The sequence below is a fragment of the Oncorhynchus keta genome, unplaced genomic scaffold, assembly GCF_023373465.1.
Source record: "Oncorhynchus keta strain PuntledgeMale-10-30-2019 unplaced genomic scaffold, Oket_V2 Un_contig_605_pilon_pilon, whole genome shotgun sequence".
NCBI lineage: Eukaryota > Metazoa > Chordata > Actinopteri > Salmoniformes > Salmonidae > Oncorhynchus > Oncorhynchus keta.
Genome location: NW_026288650.1, coordinates 44,920 through 66,888, shown reverse-complemented (window position 1 = coordinate 66,888; position 21,969 = coordinate 44,920). Strand labels below are relative to the sequence as shown.

General features: G+C 47.0%; 1 protein-coding gene across 1 annotated transcript; it reads left to right on the top strand.

Moving 5' to 3' along the window:
• Nucleotides 1-8,938: 8,938 nt before the first annotated feature.
• On the top strand, nucleotides 8,939-21,654 carry LOC127925663 (G-protein coupled receptor 183-like). The gene is made up of 5 exons (XM_052510667.1): nucleotides 8,939-9,187; nucleotides 9,895-10,070; nucleotides 16,277-16,462; nucleotides 16,706-16,906; nucleotides 21,092-21,654. The coding sequence occupies exons 1-5, from the start codon at nucleotides 8,980-8,982 to the stop codon at nucleotides 21,296-21,298; spliced, it is 978 nt and encodes a 325-aa protein (XP_052366627.1). The 5' UTR covers nucleotides 8,939-8,979; the 3' UTR covers nucleotides 21,299-21,654.
• The last annotated feature ends 315 nt before the right edge of the window (nucleotides 21,655-21,969 follow it).

Genomic DNA, 21,969 nt, shown 5'->3' with positions numbered 1-21,969 from the left:
GTTTCAGTCATACAGAATGAAGAGAGTCCTAAAGATGCATTCACAGTAAACACTACAATATAACTGTGAAGGTGATCTGAAATGTTTCAGTCATACAGAATGAAGAGAGCCCTAAAGATGCATTCACAGTAAACACTACAATATAACTGTGAAGGTGATCTGAAATGTTTCAGTCATACAGAATGAAGAGAGCCCTAAAGATGCATTCACAGTAAACACTACAATATAACTGTGAAGGTGATCTGAAATGTTTCAGTCATACAGAATGAAGAGAGCCCTAAAGATGCATTCACAGTAAACACTACAATATAACTGTGAAGGTGATCTGAAATGTTTCAGTCATACAGAATGAAGAGAGTCCTAAAGATGCATTCACAGTAAACACTACAATATAACTGTGAAGGTGATCTGAAATGTTTCAGTCATACAGAATGAAGAGAGTCCTAAAGATGCATTCACAGTAAACACTACAATATAACTGTGAAGGTGATCTGAAATGTTTCAGTCATACAGAATGAAGAGAGCCCTAAAGATGCATTCACAGTAAACACTACAATATAACTGTGAAGGTGATCTGAAATGTTTTAGTCATACAGAATGAAGAGAGTCCTAAAGATGCATTCACAGTAAACACTACAATATAACTGTGAAGGTGATCTGAAATGTTTCAGTCATACAGAATGAAGAGAGTCCTAAAGATGCATTCACAGTAAACACTACAATATAACTGTGAAGGTGATCTGAAATGTTTCAGTCATACAGAATAAAGAGAGTCCTAAAGATGCATTCAGCAGTTAAAAACATCAACAAAGAGATGTTTTCAGTAAAAAGCTGAGGGGTTGTGGGGGCTGGAGACACACTGCTATGGAAGCAAGGATTAAAACATCCATGATATCAACATTTGATCGTTTTAAAACCAGGTTTTGAGGTTTGTTTACATTCACTTTGTCTACAAAACATTGGAGTAAAACAAGATAATGTTTGGGGTTTCTGATGGGGTTGCGACTGTTGAACTAAACTGATGAGGTATGAAATAAGTTATATTCTTCAAGAATATATGGGTATATAATATTAATTTAGTCCCCAAAAACTGGATGTAGCAACGACTGATTACCCCTTAAAGAATAGTTAGTAAATCATCTAGTCTTTAATTTCCCGTAAGTCAGGAGAAAGTTACTGAGGTATATTATCATTTAACCCATCCATTCTATTTGACTCATGTAAAATTAGATTGAAATATTCTTTCTAAATGACGTTTCTATTCAACAGAACCAGTTATTACACAAGGACTTGTAATTCTGTGATATTTAGTCGCCGCTTCCTGAACCCAAACCGTTCTACCCATCAGCCGTCCTGTTCACCGGCTGTTATGACTGGAGGATGAAAAACACAGTTTATTAAAGCCCGGCTTCTCTAGGGAGTCGGTGTGACAAACAGCCTCTCCTCTCCGTGTGTTCATCTGACTGAGTGGTCCCACTGGGGAGGTTCTGCCCTGGGGGGGGGGGGGGGGGGGGGTACATACGTCTTCAGGTCTCAGGTGAGGTCATTCACAACACATCTCATGTGGTTCGCTGAAACATCTCTGTATACAGAGTAGATGCCTATAAGGGACTGAGACAGGGACAGGGAGCCATTTCAGTGACAGAATTTAATCATTTTGAATGTGGGTTTAAGGTATTGAATTTGGGTCTAAGGTATTGAATTTGGGTTTAAGGTATTGAATTTGGGTTTAAGGTATTGAATTTGGGTCTAAGGTATTGAATTTGGGGTTAAGGTATTGAATTTGGGGTTAAGGTATTGAATTTGGGTTAAGGTATTGAATTTGGGTTTAAGGTATTGAATTTGGGTTTAAGGTATTGAATGTGGGTTTAAGGTATTGAATTTGGGTCTAAGGTATTGAATTTGGGTCTAAGGTATTGAATTTGGGTTTAAGGTATTTAATTTGGGTTTAAGGTATTGAATTTGGGTTTAAGGTATTGAATGTGGGTTTAAGGTATTGAATTTGGGTTTAAGGTATTGAATTTGGGTTTAAGGTATTGAATGTGGGTTTAAGGTATTGAATTTGGGTTTAAGGTATTGAATTTGGGTTTAAGGTATTGAATTTGGGTTTAAGGTATTGAATTTGGGTTTAAGGTATTGAATGTGGGTTTAAGGTATTGAATTTGGGTTTAAGGTATTGAATTTGGGTTTAAGGTATTGAATTTGGGTTAAGGTATTGAATTTGGGTTAAGGTATTGAATTTGGGTTTAAGGTATTGAATTTGGGTTTAAGGTATTGAATTTGGGTTTAAGGTATTGAATTTGGGTTTAAGGTATTGAATTTGGGTTTAAGGTATTGAATTTGGGTTTAAGGTATTGAATTTGGGTTTAAGGTATTGAATGTGGGTTTAAGGTATTGAATTTGGGTTTAAGGTATTGAATTTGGGTTTAAGGTATTGAATTTGGGTTAAAGGTATTGAATTTGAATGTAATATTTGTTTATGTTTGAAAGGCAATGTGACTCAAACTATCTATTTTGTTCTCATTAGTCCACTGTTAATACAGTCCCAAAATGATTTGCATGTCAGCAGTCAAGCAAAAACAATTTTGTTAAGTGCAATTTCCATCATTATAACATGTTTCTTCTTAATAAAAGTCCAGTATCTTGACAACTTGACTGTTGGCGTGAAACATTTAGGGACTGTATCAACAATGGACTGATCAACGTTTCACATATTCAACTTCTCAGATGAATTCTGATTCAGTTTTCAAATTCAGTTCTCTAAATTCAGATCCAAAACCAGAGACAACATCCTGGTACTTTGCCAACCAGGAAAGGTAGAGGTCAAAGATGAAGAGCCTGGTACTGTTAATATGGACTTTACAGCAGGTTGTCAAAGATGAAGAGCCTGGTACTGTTAATATGGACTTTACAACAGGTTGTCAAAGATGAAGAGCCTGGTACTGTTTATATGGACTTTACAGCAGGTTGTCAAAGATGAAGAGCCTGGTACTGTTTATATGGACTTTACAACAGGTTGTCAAAGATGAAGAGCCTGGTACTGTTTATATGGACTTTACAGCAGGTTGTTGGAGCAGCATTGAAGACTGCCTTCCCAGATCTGTTGGAGATCAATGGCCTTCCCCAGACCTGTTGGATAGCATCAATCCTTCCCCAGACCTGTTGGAGTAGCATCGCTACTGCCTTCCCCAGACCTGTTGGAGTAGCATCACTGCCTTCCCCAGACCTGTTGGAGCAGCATTGATACTGCCTTCCCCAGACCTGTTGGAGTAGCATCAATACTGCCTTCCCCAGACCTGTTGGAGTAGCATCAATACTGCCTTCCCCAGACCTGTTGGAGTAGCATCAATACTGCCTTCCCCAGACCTGTTGGAGCAGCATTGATACTGCCTTCCCCAGACCTGTTGGAGTAGCATCAATACTGCCTTCCCCAGACCTGTTGGAGTAGCATCAATACTGCCTTCCCCAGACCTGTTGGAGTAGCATTGATACTGCCTTCCCCAACCCTGTTGGAGTAGCATCAATACTGCCTTCCCCAGACCTGTTAGAGACCTGCAAGTCCTTTTATCCAGGTGCAAAAGGGGCGGTCCTCGTCTCCCAGTGGTCCTCAGGCGAGGGTGTATTCCCTGTGCACACAGTTTAATTCTCCAGAGAACATCCATTCTGGGTAAAGAGAAACCTTCCCTATAGTCCCTAATTGAGCCAGAATAACAGAACAGTTCCCTGTGCACACAGTTTACACATCGTTTCAGCTCTCGAAAGTGTTCTAGCGTGTCATTGGAGACTGTCAGTTCCACAGAGGGCTCCTTGGTAGAGCCAGAATAACAGAACAATAGCCTGCAGGGAGGCCCGTGTGGTGTTTATCAGCTGTCTGTGTGACTGAAGAGGATTGTGACACAGAGGTCCACACGTACTGCAGCTCAGCTGAGACTCTCTGGTTTAATTACGAGAACACTCGCTGGGAAGGATCTTTCCATTAAAGGGTCAGACCGCAGTTGGAACAATAACCAAGCGGTACCCAGCCACTTGGCCATTTGGTTAACAGGCGAGGGATGGGGTTTGAGAAATATAGCCACTCTCAAATTCACAGACAGAGCTATGGGTACAAGGACTGACCATCCATGATATCTAGATTATAGTTTTAACCGTGTTTTGAGGCTGTACAGTGTTTTGTTTACATTTACTTTGTTTACAAACATTGTATTAAAAACAAGTTATATATTGTGTTCTGCTGGGGAATGACAGCTGAACTAAGCTCATGAGGAATTTATACATTTTTTTGTTCTGCAAGAATCAACGGCTAAATATCATTAATTTAACAGCTCTAAAAAAGGGAGGGATCAACTCCGGGTCCTTTAAAGGTCCAATGCATCCCTTTTTATCTCGATATCAAATCCTTTCTGAGTGACAATTAACTACCTTCCTGTGATAGTTTTACATTAATATTGGTCATAAATTTACAACATTTGCTTTTCAGCAACAACAACAAAAAAATTCAAGCAATACATTTTTCTTGGACTGTCTGGGATTCTGAATGAGGTTTGGAACTCTCTTTGTCACCGGTCTATTACAACCTATACCGCCTGGTGATGTCACCGGTCTATTACAACCTATACCGCCTGGTGATGTCACCGGTCTATTACAACCTATACCGCCTGGTGATGTCACCGGTCTATTACAACCTATACCGCCTGGTGATGTCACCGGTCTATTACAACCTATACCGCCTGGTGATGTACCGCCTGGTGATGTCACCGGTCTATTACAACCTATACCGCCTGGTGATGTCACCGGTCTATTACAACCTATACCGCCTGGTGATGTCACCGGTCTATTACAACCTATACCGCCTGGTGATGTCACCGGTCTATTACAACCTATACCGCCTGGTGATGTCACCGGTCTATTACAACCTATACCGCCTGGTGATGTCACCGGTCTATTACAACCTATACCGCCTGGTGATGTCACAACGCCTGGTGATGTCACCGGTCTGGTGATGTCACAACAACCTATACATGTCACCTATTACAACCTATACCGCCTGGTGATGTCACCGGTCTATTACAACCTATACCGCCTGGTGATGTCACCGGTCTATTACAACCTATACCGCCTGGTGATGTCACCGGTCTATTACAACCTATACCGCCTGGTGATGTCACCGGTCTATTACAACCTATACCGCCTGGTGATGTCACCGGTCTATTACAACTTATACCGCCTGGTGATGTCACCGGTCTATTACAACCTATACCGCCTGGTGATGTCACCGGTCTATTACAACTTATACCGCCTGGTGATGTCACCGGTCTATTACAACTTATACCGCCTGGTGATGTCACCGGTCTATTACAACCTATACCGCCTGGTGATGTCACCGGTCTATTACAACCTATACCGCCTGGTGATGTCACCGGTCTATTACAACTTATACCGCCTGGTGATGTCACCGGTCTATTACAACCTATACCGCCTGGTGATGTCACCGGTCTATTACAACTTATACCGCCTGGTGATGTCACCGGTCTATTACAACTTATACCGCCTGGTGATGTCACCGGTCTATTACAACCTATACCGCCTGGTGATGTCACCGGTCTATTACAACCTATACCGCCTGGTGATGTCACCGGTCTATTACAACCTATACCGCCTGGTGATGTCACCGGTCTATTACAACCTATACCGCCTGGTGATGTCACCGGTCTATTACAACTTATACCGCCTGGTGATGTCACCGGTCTATTACAACCTATACCGCCTGGTGATGTCACCGGTCTATTACAACCTATACCGCCTGGTGATGTCACCGGTCTATTACAACTTATACCGCCTGGTGATGTCACCGGTCTATTACAACCTATACCGCCTGGTGATGTCACCCGGTCTATTACAACTTATACCGCCTGGTGATGTCACTGGTCTATTACAACCTATACCGCCTGGTGATGTCACCGGTCTATTACAACCTATACCGCCTGGTGATGTCACCGGTCTATTACAACTTATACCGCCTGGTGATGTCACCGGTCTATTACAACTATACCGCCTGGTGACCGCCTGGTGATCACTGGTCTATTACAACCGCCTGGTGATGTCCTATACCGCCTGGTGATGTCACCGGTCTATTACAACTTATACCGCCTGGTGATGTCACCGGTCTATTACAACTTATACCGCCTGGTGATGTCACCGGTCTATTACAACCTATACCGCCTGGTGATGTCACCGGTCTACAACCTATACCGCCTGGTGATGTCACCGGTCTATTACAACCTATACCGCCTGGTGATGTCACCGGTCTATTACAACCTATACCGCCTGGTGATGTCACCGGTCTATTACAACTTATACCGCCTGGTGATGTCACCGGTCTATTACAACTTATACCGCCTGGTGATGTCACCGGTCTATTACAACTTATACCGCCTGGTGATGTCACCGGTCTATTACAACCTATACCGCCTGGTGATGTCACCGGTCTATTACAACATACCGCCTGGTATACCGCCTGGTGATGTCACCGGTCTACAACTTATACCGCCTGGTGATGTCACCGGTCTATTACAACTTATACCGCCTGGTGATGTCACCGGTCTATTACAACTTATACCGCCTGGTGATGTCACCGGTCTATTACAACTTATACCGCCTGGTGATGTCACCGGTCTATTACAACTTATACCGCCTGGTGATGTCACCGGTCTATTACAACTTATACCGCCTGGTGATGTCACCGGTCTATTACAACTTATACCGCCTGGTGATGTCACCGGTCTATTACAACCTATACCGGTGATGTCCTGGTGATGTCACCGGTCTATTACAACCTATACCGCCTGGTGATGTCACCGGTCTATTACAACCTATACCGCCTGGTGATGTCACCGGTCTATTACAACCTATACCGCCTGGTGATGTCACCGGTCTATTACAACCTATACCGCCTGGTGATGTCACCGGTCTATTACAACCCGCCTGGTGATACCGGTCCTGCCTGTGATGTCACCGGTCTATTACAACCTATACCGCCTGGTGATGTCACAACTTATACCGGGTCTATTACAACCTATACCGCCTGGTGATGTCACCGGTCTATTACAACCTATACCGCCTGGTGATGTCACCGGTGATACCGCCTGGTGATGTCACCGGTGTCACCGGTCTATTACAACTTATACCGCCTGGTGATGTCACGGTGATGTCACACGGTCCTATTACAACCTATACCGCCTGGTCTATTACAACCTATACCGCCTGGTGATGTCACCGGTCTATTACAACCTATACCGCCTGGTGATGTCACCGGTCTATTACAACTTATACCGCCTGGTGATGTCACCGGTCTATTACAACCTATACCGCCTGGTGATGTCACCGGTCTATTACAACCTATACCGCCTGGTGATGTCACCGGTCTATTACAACCTATACCGCCTGGTGATGTCACTGGTCTATTACAACGTATACCGCCTGGTGATGTCACCGGTCTATTACAACTTATACCGCCTGGTGATGTCACCGGTCTATTACAACCTATACCGCCTGGTGATGTCACCGGTCTTACAACCTATACCGCCTGGTGATGTCACCGGTCTATTACAACCTATACCGCCTGGTCAACCTATACCGCCTGGTGATGTCACTGGTCTATTACAACCTATACCGCCTGGTGATGTCACAACGGGTGATGTCACCGGTCTATTACAACCTATACCGCCTGGTGATGTCACTGGTCTATTACAACGTATACCGCCTGGTGATGTCACCGGTCTATTACAACTTATACCGCCTGGTGATGTCACCGGTCTATTACAACCTATACCGCCTGGTGATGTCACCGGTCTATTACAACCTATACCGCCTGGTGATGTCACCGGTCTATTACAACCTATACCGCCTGGTGATGTCACCGGTCTATTACAACCTATACCGCCTGGTGATGTCACCGGTCTATTACAACCTATACCGCCTGGTGATGTCACCGGTCTATTACAACCTATACCGCCTGGTGATGTCACCGGTCTATTACAACCTATACCGCCTGGTGATGTCACCGGTCTATTACAACCTATACCGCCTGGTGATGTCACCGGTCTATTACAACCTATACCGCCTGGTGATGTCACCGGTCTATTACAACCTATACCGCCTGGTGATGTCACCGGTCTATTACAACGTATACCGCCTGGTGATGTCACCGGTCTATTACAACCTATACCGCCTGGTGATGTCACCGGTCTATTACAACCTATACCGCCTGGTGATGTCACCGGTCTATTACAACTTATGTCACCGGTCAAGCTGAAACTCTACCCAAAACCTGCTGGTTAGAAGGTAGATTATATTTTCTACCAGCAACTAATAACTAAATAACACTAATACATATTTTCACACTTTTACAGTGTTCGTTTCATCGGCTGGTGTACAATATGATACAAAAACACAGAAAAAGCTGAATTTTGACTGCTCTGGGCCTTTAAAGCATGGAATAAGATGCTACACCATGATGTTAAAGGGGACTATATATATACAGATATATTTGACATGAAAACATTGGCAAATGGAAGCATACTTAGTGATGCTTAATTCCTTAGTTGTGGGTCAGTTCCCCACTATAAGGTTAAACTAGGACTTTGGAGATTAACATATATGCAAACCATCTAAATGAGATTTTACTACGGACATTTGCTGGATAATTTATGCATTATGTTGATTATTGATGACGGTTTCCTTCTAACTGCCATACTGTATATCTATTAGTGACAGACCATGGTTGCCCACCTGTCCAATTTAACCCTTAGTAATAATGTATTATGTATATACGAGATCAATTCATAAATACATTCATTAATAAGAGTCTGTTTATCTTTGAATCGCTTTTTTCCCCCACTTTTTATTAATCTTTTTAAAATTTTTATCTCCATCAGTCTTGTTAAATCTGACCTCTGACCTCTGCGGTGTTTAAAGTAAACCATGGAGGATCCTCTCACTCTATATTCATCACTCAACACCACCAGCCTCCCCACTGCTCTCCACAGTGCTGTTACTGACCTCGTGACCAACGCTACGGTCAAACCCTTCAGTGTGTTTCATGGGTGCGAGGAGAATGTGTCAGGGATCCTCTTCGACCTGTCTGTTCAGACCTTCAACGTGTTCCTGGGACTCCCCGCTAACATCTTAGGTAGGTAACCCAGAGGTTACAGAGGTAAGAGCAGTAGCCGTAAGGTTGCTGATTCCAATCCCAGGAACTATCTTGTACCATTGTATCTTTCCAGGGTATTGACCCTTGACCCTATACTCCTTCCAGTGTGCTTATATTTACATATCTCCAGGGTATTGACCCCTGACCCTATACTCCTTCCAGTGTGCTTATATTTACATAATCACAGGGTATTGACCCCTGACCCTATACTCCTTCCAGTGTGCTTATATTTACATAATTCCAGGGTATTGACCCCTGACCCTATACTCCTTCCACCATAATTCCAGGTGACCCTGACCCTATACTCCTTCCAGTGTGCTTATATTTACATAATTCCAGGGTATACCCTTCCAGTGTGCTTATATTTACATATCTCCAGGGTTCCCTGTACTCCTTCCAGTGTGCTTATATTTACATAATTCCAGGGTATTGACCCCTGACCCTATACCTTATATTTACACAATTCCAGGGTATTGACCCCTGACCCTATACTCCATCCAGTGTGCTTATATTTACCCCCTATACTCCTTCCAGTGTGCTTATATTTACATAATTCCAGGGTATTGACCCCTGACCCTATACTCCTTCCAGTGTGTTATATTTTGGGTGTCGGGAGCAGAGAAACATTTCTGTCTCTAACGGACTACGAAACTAGCTAATAACATTGTTGTCTTGCCTTGTGGTAGTCATGGTGATTCTGGTCCGTAACCGTAAGGAGCCGTCCTCCTCAGACATCTTCCTGGGCTGTCTGGCCTTCATGGACGCTTACTTTGGCTTCATGGTCCCCTTCAGCTATCTGAACATCTACTACTGGCACAGCAAGGATGTCTGGTCCGCTCTCATGTTCTCCTTCGGCGTCAAGGTGCAGGGCTATAGGATAACGGAGAATTTAATGTATCTGGATTCTGGAATTTCAGCGTCTGAGATTGTACCCTGTTACATAGCATACTACTTTTGACCAGAACCCTATGGACACCCCTATGGACACCCTTATGGACACCCTTATGGACACCCCATGGACACCCCTATGGACACCCTTATGGACACCCTTATGGACACCCCTATGGACACCCCTATAGACACCCCTATAGACACCCCTATGGACACCCCTTTGGACACCCTTATGGACACCCCTATGGACACCCCTATGGACACCCTTATGGACACCCTTATGGACACCCCTGGACACCCCTATAGACACCCTATGGACACCCCTATGGACACCCCTGGACACCCCTATGGACACCCTATAGACACTATGGACACCCCATGGACACCCCTATGGACACCCCTATAGACACCCCTATGGACACCCCCATGGACACCCCTATGGACACCCTATAGACACCCTGTGATGGACACCCCCATGGACACCCCATGGACACCCCTGTGACACCCCTATGGACACCCCTATAGACACCCCTTCAGACACCCCTGGACACCCCCATGGACACCCCTATGGACACCCTTATGGACACCCCTATGGACACCCCTGGACACCCCTATGGACACCCTTTGGACACCCTATAGACACCCCTATGGACACCCCTATGGACACCCCTATAGACACCCCTATGGACACCCTTATGGACACCCCTTTGGACACCCCAGTGGGACACTCCTATAGACACCCCATTGACATCCTTATAGACACCCCCATTGACATCCTTATAGACACCCCCATGGACACCCCTATAGACACCCCTATGGACACCCCTATGGACACCTCCATTGACATCCTTATAGACACCCCCATTGACATCCTTATAGACACCCCAGGGACACCCCTAACACCCCATGGACACCCCTATGGACACCCCTATAGACACCCTATGCACACCCCTATAGACACCCATTATGGACACCCTATGGACACCCCATGGACACCCTTACAGACACCCCTATAGACACCCCTATAGAAACACTTATAGACACAACTATAGACACCACTATGGACACCCCTATAGACACCCCTATGGACACCCTTATGGACACCCCTATGGACACCCCTATGGACACCCTTATGGACACCCTTATGGACACCCCTATGGACACCCCTATAGACACCCCTATAGACACCCCTATGGACACCCCCATACACCCTTATGGACACCCCTATGGACACCCTATGGACACCCTTATGGACACCCTTATGGACACCCCTATGGACACCCCTATAGACACCCCTATGGACACCCCCATGGACACCCCTATGGACACCCCTATAGACACCCCTATGGACACCCCTGGGACACCCCTATGGACACCCCTATAGACACCCCTATGGACACCCCTTGGACACCCCTATGGACACCCTATAGACACCCCTATAGACACCCCAGCATGGACACCCCTATGGACACCCCTATAGACACCCCATGGACACCCCCATGGACACCCCTATGGACACCCCTATAGACACCCCTATGGACACCCCCATGGACACCCCCATGGACACCCTATAGACACCCCTATGGACACCCCTATAGACACCCCTATAGACACCCCTATGGACACCCCCATGGACACCCCTATGGACACCCTTATGGACACCCTTATGGACACCCCTATGGACACCCCTATGGACACCCCTTTGGACACCCCTATAGACACCACTATGGACACCCCTATAGATACCCCTATAGACACCCCTATGGACACCCCTATGGACACCCCTATAGACACCCTATGGACACCCTTATGGACACCCCTTTGGACACCCCTTTGGGACACCCTATAGACACCCCCATGGACATCCTTATAGACACCCCCATTGACATCCTTATAGACACCCCCATGGACACCCCTATAGACACCCCTATGGACACCCCTATGGACACCCCATTGACATCCTTATAGACACCCCCATTGACATCCTTATAGACACCCCTATGGACACCCCTATGAACACCCCATGGACACCCCTATGGACACCCCTATAGACACCCCTATGGACACCCTTATAGACACCCCTATGGACACCCTTATGGACACCCCATGGACACCCTTACAGACACCCCTATAGACACCCCTATAGAAACACTTATAGACACAACTATAGACACCACTATGGACACCCCTATAGACACCCCTATGGACACCCTTATGGACACCCCATGGACACCCCTATAGGCACCCCTATAGACACCCCTATGGACACCCCCATGGACACCCCCATGGACACCCCTATATACACCCTTATAGACACCCCTATGGACACCCCTATAGACACCCTTATAGACACCCCTATGGACACCCTTATGGACACCCCATGGACACCCCTATAGGCACCCCTATAGACACCCCCATGGACACCCCCATGGACACCCCTATATACACCCCTATGGACACCCCTATAGACACCCTTATAGACACCCCTATGGACACCCTTATGGACACCCCATGGACACCCCTATAGGCACCCCTATAGACACCCCCATGGACAACCCTATATACACCCTTATAGACACCCCTATGGACACCCCTATATACACCCTTATAGACACCCCTATGGACACCCTTATGGACACCCCTATAGACACCACTATAGACACCCCTATAGACACCCCTATGGACACCCTTATGGACATCCCCATGGACACCCCTATAGACACCCCTATAGACACCCCTATAGACACCCTTATAGACACCCCTATAGACACCCCTATGGACACCCTTATGGACACCCCTATGGACACCCCTATGGACACCCCTATAGGCACCCTTATAGACACCCCTATAGACAACCCTATGGACACCCCTATGGACACCCCTATAGACACCCCTATGGACACCCCTATAGACACCCCTATGGACACCCCTATAGACACCCTATGGACACCCCTATGGACACCCCTATAGACACCCCTATGGACACCCCATGGACACCCCTATAGGCACCCCTATAGACACCCCCATGGACACCCCATGGACAACCCTATATACACCCTTGTAGACACCCCTATGGACACCCCTATGGACACCCCATGGACACCCCTATAGACACCACTATAGACACCCCTATAGACACCCCTATGGACACCCTTATGGACATCCCATGGACACCCCTATAGACACCCCTATGGACACCCCTATAGACACCATTATAGACACCCTATAGACACCCCTATGGACACCCCATGGACACCCTTATGGACACCCCATGGACACCCCTATGGACACCCCTATAGGCACCCTTATAGACACCCCTATAGACAACCCTATGGACACCCCTATGGACACCCCTATAGACACCCCTATGGACACCCCTATAGACACCCCTATGGACACCCCTATAGACACCCCTATGGACACCCCTATGGACACCCCTATGGACACCCCTATGGACACCCCTATAGACACCCCTATAGACACCCCTATAGACACCCCTATGGACACCCCTATGGACACCCTTATGGACACCCCATGGACACCCTTATAGACTCCCTTATAGACACCCCTATAGAAACACTTATAGACACAACTATAGACACCCTATGGACACCCCTATGGACACCCCTATGGACACCCTTATGGACACCCCATGGACACCCCTATAGGCACCCCTATAGACACCCCCATGGACACCCCTATGGACACCCCCATGGACACCCCCATGGACACCCCTATAGACACCCCTATGGACACCCCTATAGACACCCTTATAGACACCCCTATGGACACCCTTATGGACACCCCATGGACACCCCTATAGGCACCCCTATAGACACCACCATGGACAACCCTATATACACCCTTATAGACACCCCTATGGACACCCCTATAGACACCCTTATAGACACCCCTATGGACACCCCTATGGACACCCCTATAGACACCACTATAGACACCCTATAGACACCCCTATGGACACCCTTATGGACATCCCATGGACACCCTATAGACACCCCCATGGACACCCCTATAGACACCCTTATAGACACCCCTTATAGACACCCCTATGGACACCCCTATGGACACCCCTATAGACACCCCTATAGACACCATTATAGACACCCCTATAGACACCCCTATGGACACCCCTATGGACACCCCATGGACACCCCCTATGACACCCCATGGACACCCCTATGGACACCCCTATAGACACCCCTATGCACACCCCTATAGACACCCCTATGGACACCCTTATGGACACCCCATGGACACCCTTATAGACACCCTATAGACACCCCTATAGAAACACCCTATAGACACAACTATAGACACCCTATGGACACCCCTATAGACACCCCTATGGACACCCCCCATGGACACCCCATGGACACCCCTATAGGCACCCCTATAGACACCCCCATGGACACCCCCATGGACACCCCTATATACACCCTTATAGACACCCCTATGGACACCCCTATAGACACCCTTATAGACACCCCTATGGACACCCTTATGGACACCCCATGGACACCCCTATAGGCACCCCTATAGACACCACCATGGACAACCCTATATACACCCTTATAGACACCCCTATGGACACCCCTATAGACACCCTTATAGACACCCCTATGGACACCCTTATGGACACCCCTATAGACACCACTATAGACACCCCTATAGACACCCCTATGGACACCCTTATGGACATCCCATGGACACCCCTATAGACACCCCCATGGACACCCCTATAGACACCCTTATAGACACCCCTATAGACACCCCTATGGACACCCCTATGGACACCCCTATAGACACCCTATAGACACCCCTATAGACACCCCTATGGACACCCCTATAGGACACCCTTATGGACACCCCTGGACACCCCTATGGACACCCCTATGGACACCCCTATAGACACCCCTATAGACACCCCTATGGACACCCCTATGGACACCCCTATAGACACCCCTATGGACACCCCTATAGACACCCCTATGGACACCCCTATGGACACCCCTATGGACACCCCTATGGACACCCCTATAGACACCCCTATGGACACCCCTATGGACACCCCTATAGACACCCCTATGGACACCCTATAGACACCCCTATGGACACCCCATGGACACCCCTATAGACACCCTTATAGACACCCCTATAGACACCCCTATGGACACCCTTATGGACACCCCATGGACACCCCTATAGACACCCTTATAGACACCCCTATAGACACCCCTATGGACACCCTTATGGACACCCCTTGGACACCCCATGGACACCCCTATAGACACCCCTATGGACACCCCTATAAACACCTCTATGGACACCCCTATAGACACCCTTATAGACACCCCTATACACACCCCTATAGACAACCCTATGGACACCCTATGGACATCCCTTGGACACCCCCTGGACACCCTATAGACACCCCCATGGACACCCCTGGACACCCCTATAGACACCCCTATAGACACCCCTATAGACACCCCTATGGACACCCCTATAGACACCCCTATGGACACCCCTATAAACACCTCTATGGACACCCCTATAGACACCCTTATAGACACCCTTATAGACACCCCTATAGACACCCTTATAGACACCCCTATAGACACCCCCATGGACACCAATATGGGCCCTGGTCAAAAGAAGTACATTATGTAGAGAACATATGTTGTAGAGGTTACATCCAAAATGACACTCAATTCCCTACATAGTGCTCGTTGGGCTCTGGTCAAATGTAGTGCACTATATAGGGAATAGGGGGCCACTATCTTGTACGTAACATCTCATCTGTGACATTTGACAATAAGTAAACTTGTTTTTCTCCACCTCCTCCTCGTCCTCTTCTTCCTCCTCCTCCTCCACGTCCTTGTCCTCCTTCCTATTCTCCTCCTCCTCCACCTCCTTCTCCTCCTTCCTATTCTCCTCCTCCTCTTCCTCTTCCTCCACTTCCTTGTCCTCCTTCCTATTCTCCTCCTCCTCCACCTCGTTCTCCTCCTTCCTATTCTCCTCCTCTTCTTCCTCTTCCTCCACTTCCGTGTCCTCCTTCCTATTCTCCTCCTCCTCCTCCACCTCCTCCTCCTTCCTATTCTCCTCCTCCTCCTCCTCCTCCTCCTCCTCCTTTTTCTCCACTTTCTTCTCGTCCAGGACACCAGCGGTCCTCTGTTCCTGTCCTGTATCTGTTTGGATCGGTTCGTGGCTGTCCTCTTCCCTCTATCCTACGGCCAGCTGAAGGACACCAAGTACAGGGTGTCTCTCTCGGCGGTGGTCCTGGGGCTCACCTTCACCTACGCCTCCGCCAAGACCATCGGGGGCCTGCACAACTTCGAGAAGGTCAATCCATAGATCAATCAATCACTCAATCAATAGATTAATCAATCAATCCCACTTCATTGTATAGCACATATTGGACAAAAGTAGCAGTAACACTTCACAGTATAACATAATAAATAAATAACGTAAATCAATTAATAAAAACAACTAAAACAAAAAGTTAAAGGTAAAAAACACGAAATAAAAACACGGCCAAAAAGGTGCATTTACATATTTCTTTGATAAATCTTCTGCTACCCTCAGGTCTTCACAGGGACGATCCTGGCAACGTTTGGCTGGATGGTGTTGTGTAACGGGGCCATCCTGGTGGCCCTGAAGAGGTCCAGTGGCTCTGGGAAGGACGACATGCACCCCATGAAGAAGAAAGCCTTCAAGATGGTGATGTCGGTCCTGTCCATCATCGTGTTCAACTACTTGCCTCCGGTGGCTCTGTTCCCTTTTGAGGTGATGACCTGGGTGGGGGTATTGTCCATCGAAATAGAATAGATAGAATCACAGACCCATTGACTTCCCCATTGACCCATTGACTTGACTCCCATTGACTCCCATTGAATCACAGACCCATTGACTTGACTCTCATTGACCCATTGACTTGACTCCCATTGACTCATTGACTCATTGTTTTGACTCACATTGACTCCCATTGAATCACAGACCCATTGACTTGACTCCCATTGACTCATTGACTCATTGTTTTGACTCACATTGACTCCCATTGAATCACAGACCCATTGACTTGACTCTCATTGACTCATTGACCCATTGACTTGACTCCCATTGACTCATTGACCCATTGTTTTGACTCACATTGACTCCCATTGAATCACAGACCCATTGTTTTGACTCACATTGACTCCCTCATTGAAGACCCATTGACTTGACTCCCATTGACTCATTGACTCATTGTTTTGACTCACATTGACTCCCATTGAATCACAGACCCATTGACTTGACTCCCATTGACTCATTAACCCATTGACTTGACTCCCATTGTCTCATTGACCCATTGTTTTGACTCACATTGACCCTCACAGACCCATTGACTTGACTCCCATTGACTCATTAACCCATTGACTTGACTCCCATTGACTCATTAACCCATTGACTTGACTCCCATTGTCTCATTGACCCATTGTTTTGACTCCCATTGACCATCACAGACCCATTGACTTGACTCCCATTGACTCATTAACCCATTGACTTGACTCCCATTGTCTCATTGACCCATTGTTTTGACTCACATTGATCATCACAGACCCATTGACTTGACTCCCATTGACTCATTAACCCATTGACTTGACTCTCATTGACTCATTGACCCATTGACTTTGACCCATTGACTTGACTCCCATTGACTCCCATTGAATCACAGACCCATTGACTTGACTCTCATTGACTCATTGACCCATTGATTTGACTCCCATTGACTCATTGACTCATTGACCCATTGTTTTGACTCACATTGACTCCCATTGAATCACAGACCCATTGACTTGACTCTCATTGACTCATTGACCCATTGACTTGACTCCCATTGACTCATTAACCCATTGACTTGACTCCCATTGACTCATTGACCCATTGTTGACTCCCATTGACTCATTGACCCATTGACTTGATTGACATTGACCCATTGACTTGACTCTCAGACTCATTGACCCATTGACTTGACTCCCATTGACCCATTGAACTCCCAGTCTCATTGGCCCATTGTTTTGACTCACATTGACCTCAGTGATGTTGTGAAAGTCCCATTGAACACACAGACCCATTGACTTGACTCTCATTGACTCATTGACTCATTGACTTGACTCCCATTGACTCATTGACCCATTGACTTGAATGAGGACTCCCGTTCTAGTGATTATATTTCTTGTCCTTAATGACGTTGCCTGATGTATAAAGACACATTCCTAGATGGCTTGTCTACAGGTCTGAACAGTTCCAGTAACTTTCCCCCCCAAATCCCCACGTTTGCTAGAAATCCTGGTTGGAAGATTCCCAGAATAGGAAGGGAATTAACAGGAAACACAGAATACTCGCAACAAGGATTTCTGGAAAAACCTGTGAATGTTGTGAAAGTCACCAGAGCGTTGCAACCCTACAGTAGCACTGTCCTCTGTGATGTTGTGAAAGTCACCAGAGCGTTCCAACCCTACAGTAGCACTGTCCTCTGTGATGTTGGGAAAGTCACCAGAGCGTTGCAACCCTACAGTAGCACTGTCCTCAGTGATGTTGTGAAAGTCACCAGAGCGTTGCAACCCTACAGTAGCACTGTCCTCAGTGATGTTGGGAAAGTCACCAGAGCGCTGCAACCCTACAGTAGCACTGTCCTCAGTGATGTTGGGAAAGTCACCAGAGCGTTGCAACCCTACAGTAGCACTGTCCTCTGTGATGTTGGGAAAGTCACCAGAGCGTTGCAACCCTACAGTAGCACTGTCCTCAGTGATGTTGGGAAAGTCACCAGAGCATTGCAACCCTACAGTAGCACTGTCCTCAGTGATGTTGGGAAAGTCACCAGAGCGTTGCAACCCTACAGTAGCACTGTCCTCAGTGATGTTGTGAAAGTCACCAGAGCGTTGCAACCCTACAGTAGCACTGTCCTCTGTGATGTTGGGAAAGTCACCAGAGCGTTGCAACCCTACAGTAGCACTGTCCTCAGTGATGTTGGGAAAGTCACCAGAGCGTTCCAACCCTACAGTAGCACTGTCCTCTGTGATGTTGGGAAAGTCACCAGAGCGTTCCAACCCTACAGTAGCACTGTCCTCAGTGATGTTGTGAAAGTCACCAGAGCGTTCCAACCCTACAGTAGCACTGTCCTCAGTGATGTTGGGAAAGTCACCAGAGCATTGCAACCCTACAGTAGCACTGTCCTCTGTGATGTTGGGAAAGTCACCAGAGCATTGCAACCCTACAGTAGCACTGTCCTCTGTGATGTTGGGAAAGTCACCAGAGCGTTGCAACCCTACAGTAGCACTGTCCTCTGTGATGTTGGGAAAGTCACCAGAGCGTTGCAACCCTACAGTAGCACTGTCCTCTGTGATGTTGGGAAAGTCACCAGAGCGTTGCAACCCTACAGTAGCACTGTCCTCAGTGATGTTGGGAAAGTCACCAGAGCGTTGCAACCCTACAGTAGCACTGTCCTCTGTGATGTTGGGAAAGTCACCAGAGCGTTGCAACCCTACAGTAGCACTGTCCTCAGTGATGTTGGGAAAGTCACCAGAGCGTTCCAACCCTACAGTAGCACTGTCCTCTGTGATGTTGTGAAAGTCACCAGAGCGTTGCAACCCTACAGTAGCACTGTCCTCAGTGATGTTGGGAAAGTCACCAGAGCATTGCAACCCTACAGTAGCACTGTCCTCTGTGATGTTGTGAAAGTCACCAGAGCGTTGCAACCCTACAGTAGCACTGTCCTCTGTGATGTTGTGAAAGTCACCAGAGCGTTGCAACCCTACAGTAGCACTGTCCTCTGTGATGTTGTGAAAGTCACCAGAGCATTGCAACCCTACAGTAGCACTGTCCTCTGTGATGTTGTGAAAGTCACCAGAGCGTTGCAACCCTACAGTAGCACTGTCCTCAGTGATGTTGGGAAAGTCACCAGAGCATTGCAACCCTACAGTAGCACTGTCCTCAGTGATGTTGGGAAAGTCACCAGAGCGTTCCAACCCTACAGTAGCACTGTCCTCTGTGATGTTGGGAAAGTCACCAGAGCATTGCAACCCTACAGTAGCACTGTCCTCAGTGATGTTGGGAAAGTCACCAGAGCGTTGCAACCCTACAGTAGCACTGTCCTCTGTGATGTTGGGAAAGTCACCAGAGCGTTGCAACCCTACAGTAGCACTGTCCTCAGTGATGTTGGGAAAGTCACCAGAGCATTGCAACCCTACAGTAGCACTGTCCTCTGTGATGTTGTGAAAGTCACCAGAGCGTTGCAACCCTACAGTAGCACTGTCCTCAGTGATGTTGGGAAAGTCACCAGAGCGTTGCAACCCTACAGTAGCACTGTCCTCAGTGATGTTGTGAAAGTCACCAGAGCGTTCCAACCCTACAGTAGCACTGTCCTCAGTGATGTTGTGAAAGTCACCAGAGCGTTGCAACCCTACAGTAGCACTGTCCTCAGTGATGTTGGGAAAGTCACCAGAGCGTTGCAACCCTACAGTAGCACTGTCCTCAGTGATGTTGGGAAAGTCACCAGAGCGCTGCAACCCTACAGTAGCACTGTCCTCTGTGATGTTGGGAAAGTCACCAGAGCGTTGCAACCCTACAGTAGCACTGTCCTCAGTGATGTTGGGAAAGTCACCAGAGCGTTGCAACCCTACAGTAGCACTGTCCTCAGTGATGTTGGGAAAGTCACCAGAGCGTTCCAACCCTACAGTAGCACTGTCCTCAGTGATGTTGTGAAAGTCACCAGAGCGTTCCAACCCTACAGTAGCACTGTCCTCAGTGATGTTGTGAAAGTCACCAGAGCGTTCCAACCCTACAGTAGCACTGTCCTCAGTGATGTTGGGAAAGTCACCAGAGCGTTGCAACCCTACAGTAGCACTGTCCTCTGTGATGTTGCCAGATGAACAAAGATACAATCCTGTTATATTTGTTGCACGCGTTGAGTGTTCAGATGTCCCCTTCCAGGACCACTACCCTCCGGATACGTTCCGCTGCCTGGTGCAGCCGGTGGGGTACGCCTTCGTTAACATCAGCAGTAGTATCCAGCCCATCATCTACCTCTCTAGACTGGAGAAGATCCCTTTCCTCCCCGAGGCCTGGAACAAGTGGGGCTCCTCCTCCTCCAAGGTGAAGGACAAGGAGGTGAAGGTGGAGACCATCTCGCCTGCCTGAATGGTGAACGGGCATCAACGTTTCTTGTGAAATTAAGTGATAGGTTCTCAAAACACAGTTGTTATAAATGTACCAACTGGATGATGGAATAAAATGAAGGGCCAGGAAACAATGGATGACAGTAATGTGCTTACATTCCACATAGCTAATATATATCCTGTATATGGTATAGGTTAAGGAGAAACAACAAAAATCTCAAACAAATCTCTCTCTCACTTCCTGGAACGATTACGTTAGGACTGAGACGACATCGTGTGTACAGCATGAGAACTACATGTCACACCTGTAAAATACTCAAGATTTTTTGTGTGAATCACTTGGAGAGAAATAAATACGTAATAAAGCTCTTATAAACAGTTATTTTTCCAGTCTTTTGTTTTCCAGTTTTCTTAGAAATGTATAATGATGATAAGTTATGATGGAGAGGAGAACCAGATCATTAGTCTGTTATGATGGAGAGGAGAACCAGATCATTAGTCTGTTATGATGGAGAGGAGAACCAGATGATTAGTCTGTTATGATGGAGAGAAACCAGATCATTAGTCTGTTATGATGGAGAGGAGAACCAGATCATTAGTCTGTTATGATGGAGAGGAGAACCAGATCATTAGTCTGTTATGATGGAGAGGAGAACCAGATCATTAGTCTGTTATGATGGAGAGGAGAACCAG

Coding starts and splice junctions, on each gene's coding strand:
- LOC127925663 (XM_052510667.1), top strand. CDS start 8,980: ATGGAGGATCCTCTCACTCTATATTCATCACTCAACACCACCAGCCTC. Junction 16,463..16,705: donor GCCTGCACAACTTCGAGAAG/GTCAATCCATAG, acceptor TGCTACCCTCAG/GTCTTCACAGGGACGATCCT. Junction 16,907..21,091: donor TGGCTCTGTTCCCTTTTGAG/GTGATGACCTGG, acceptor GTCCCCTTCCAG/GACCACTACCCTCCGGATAC.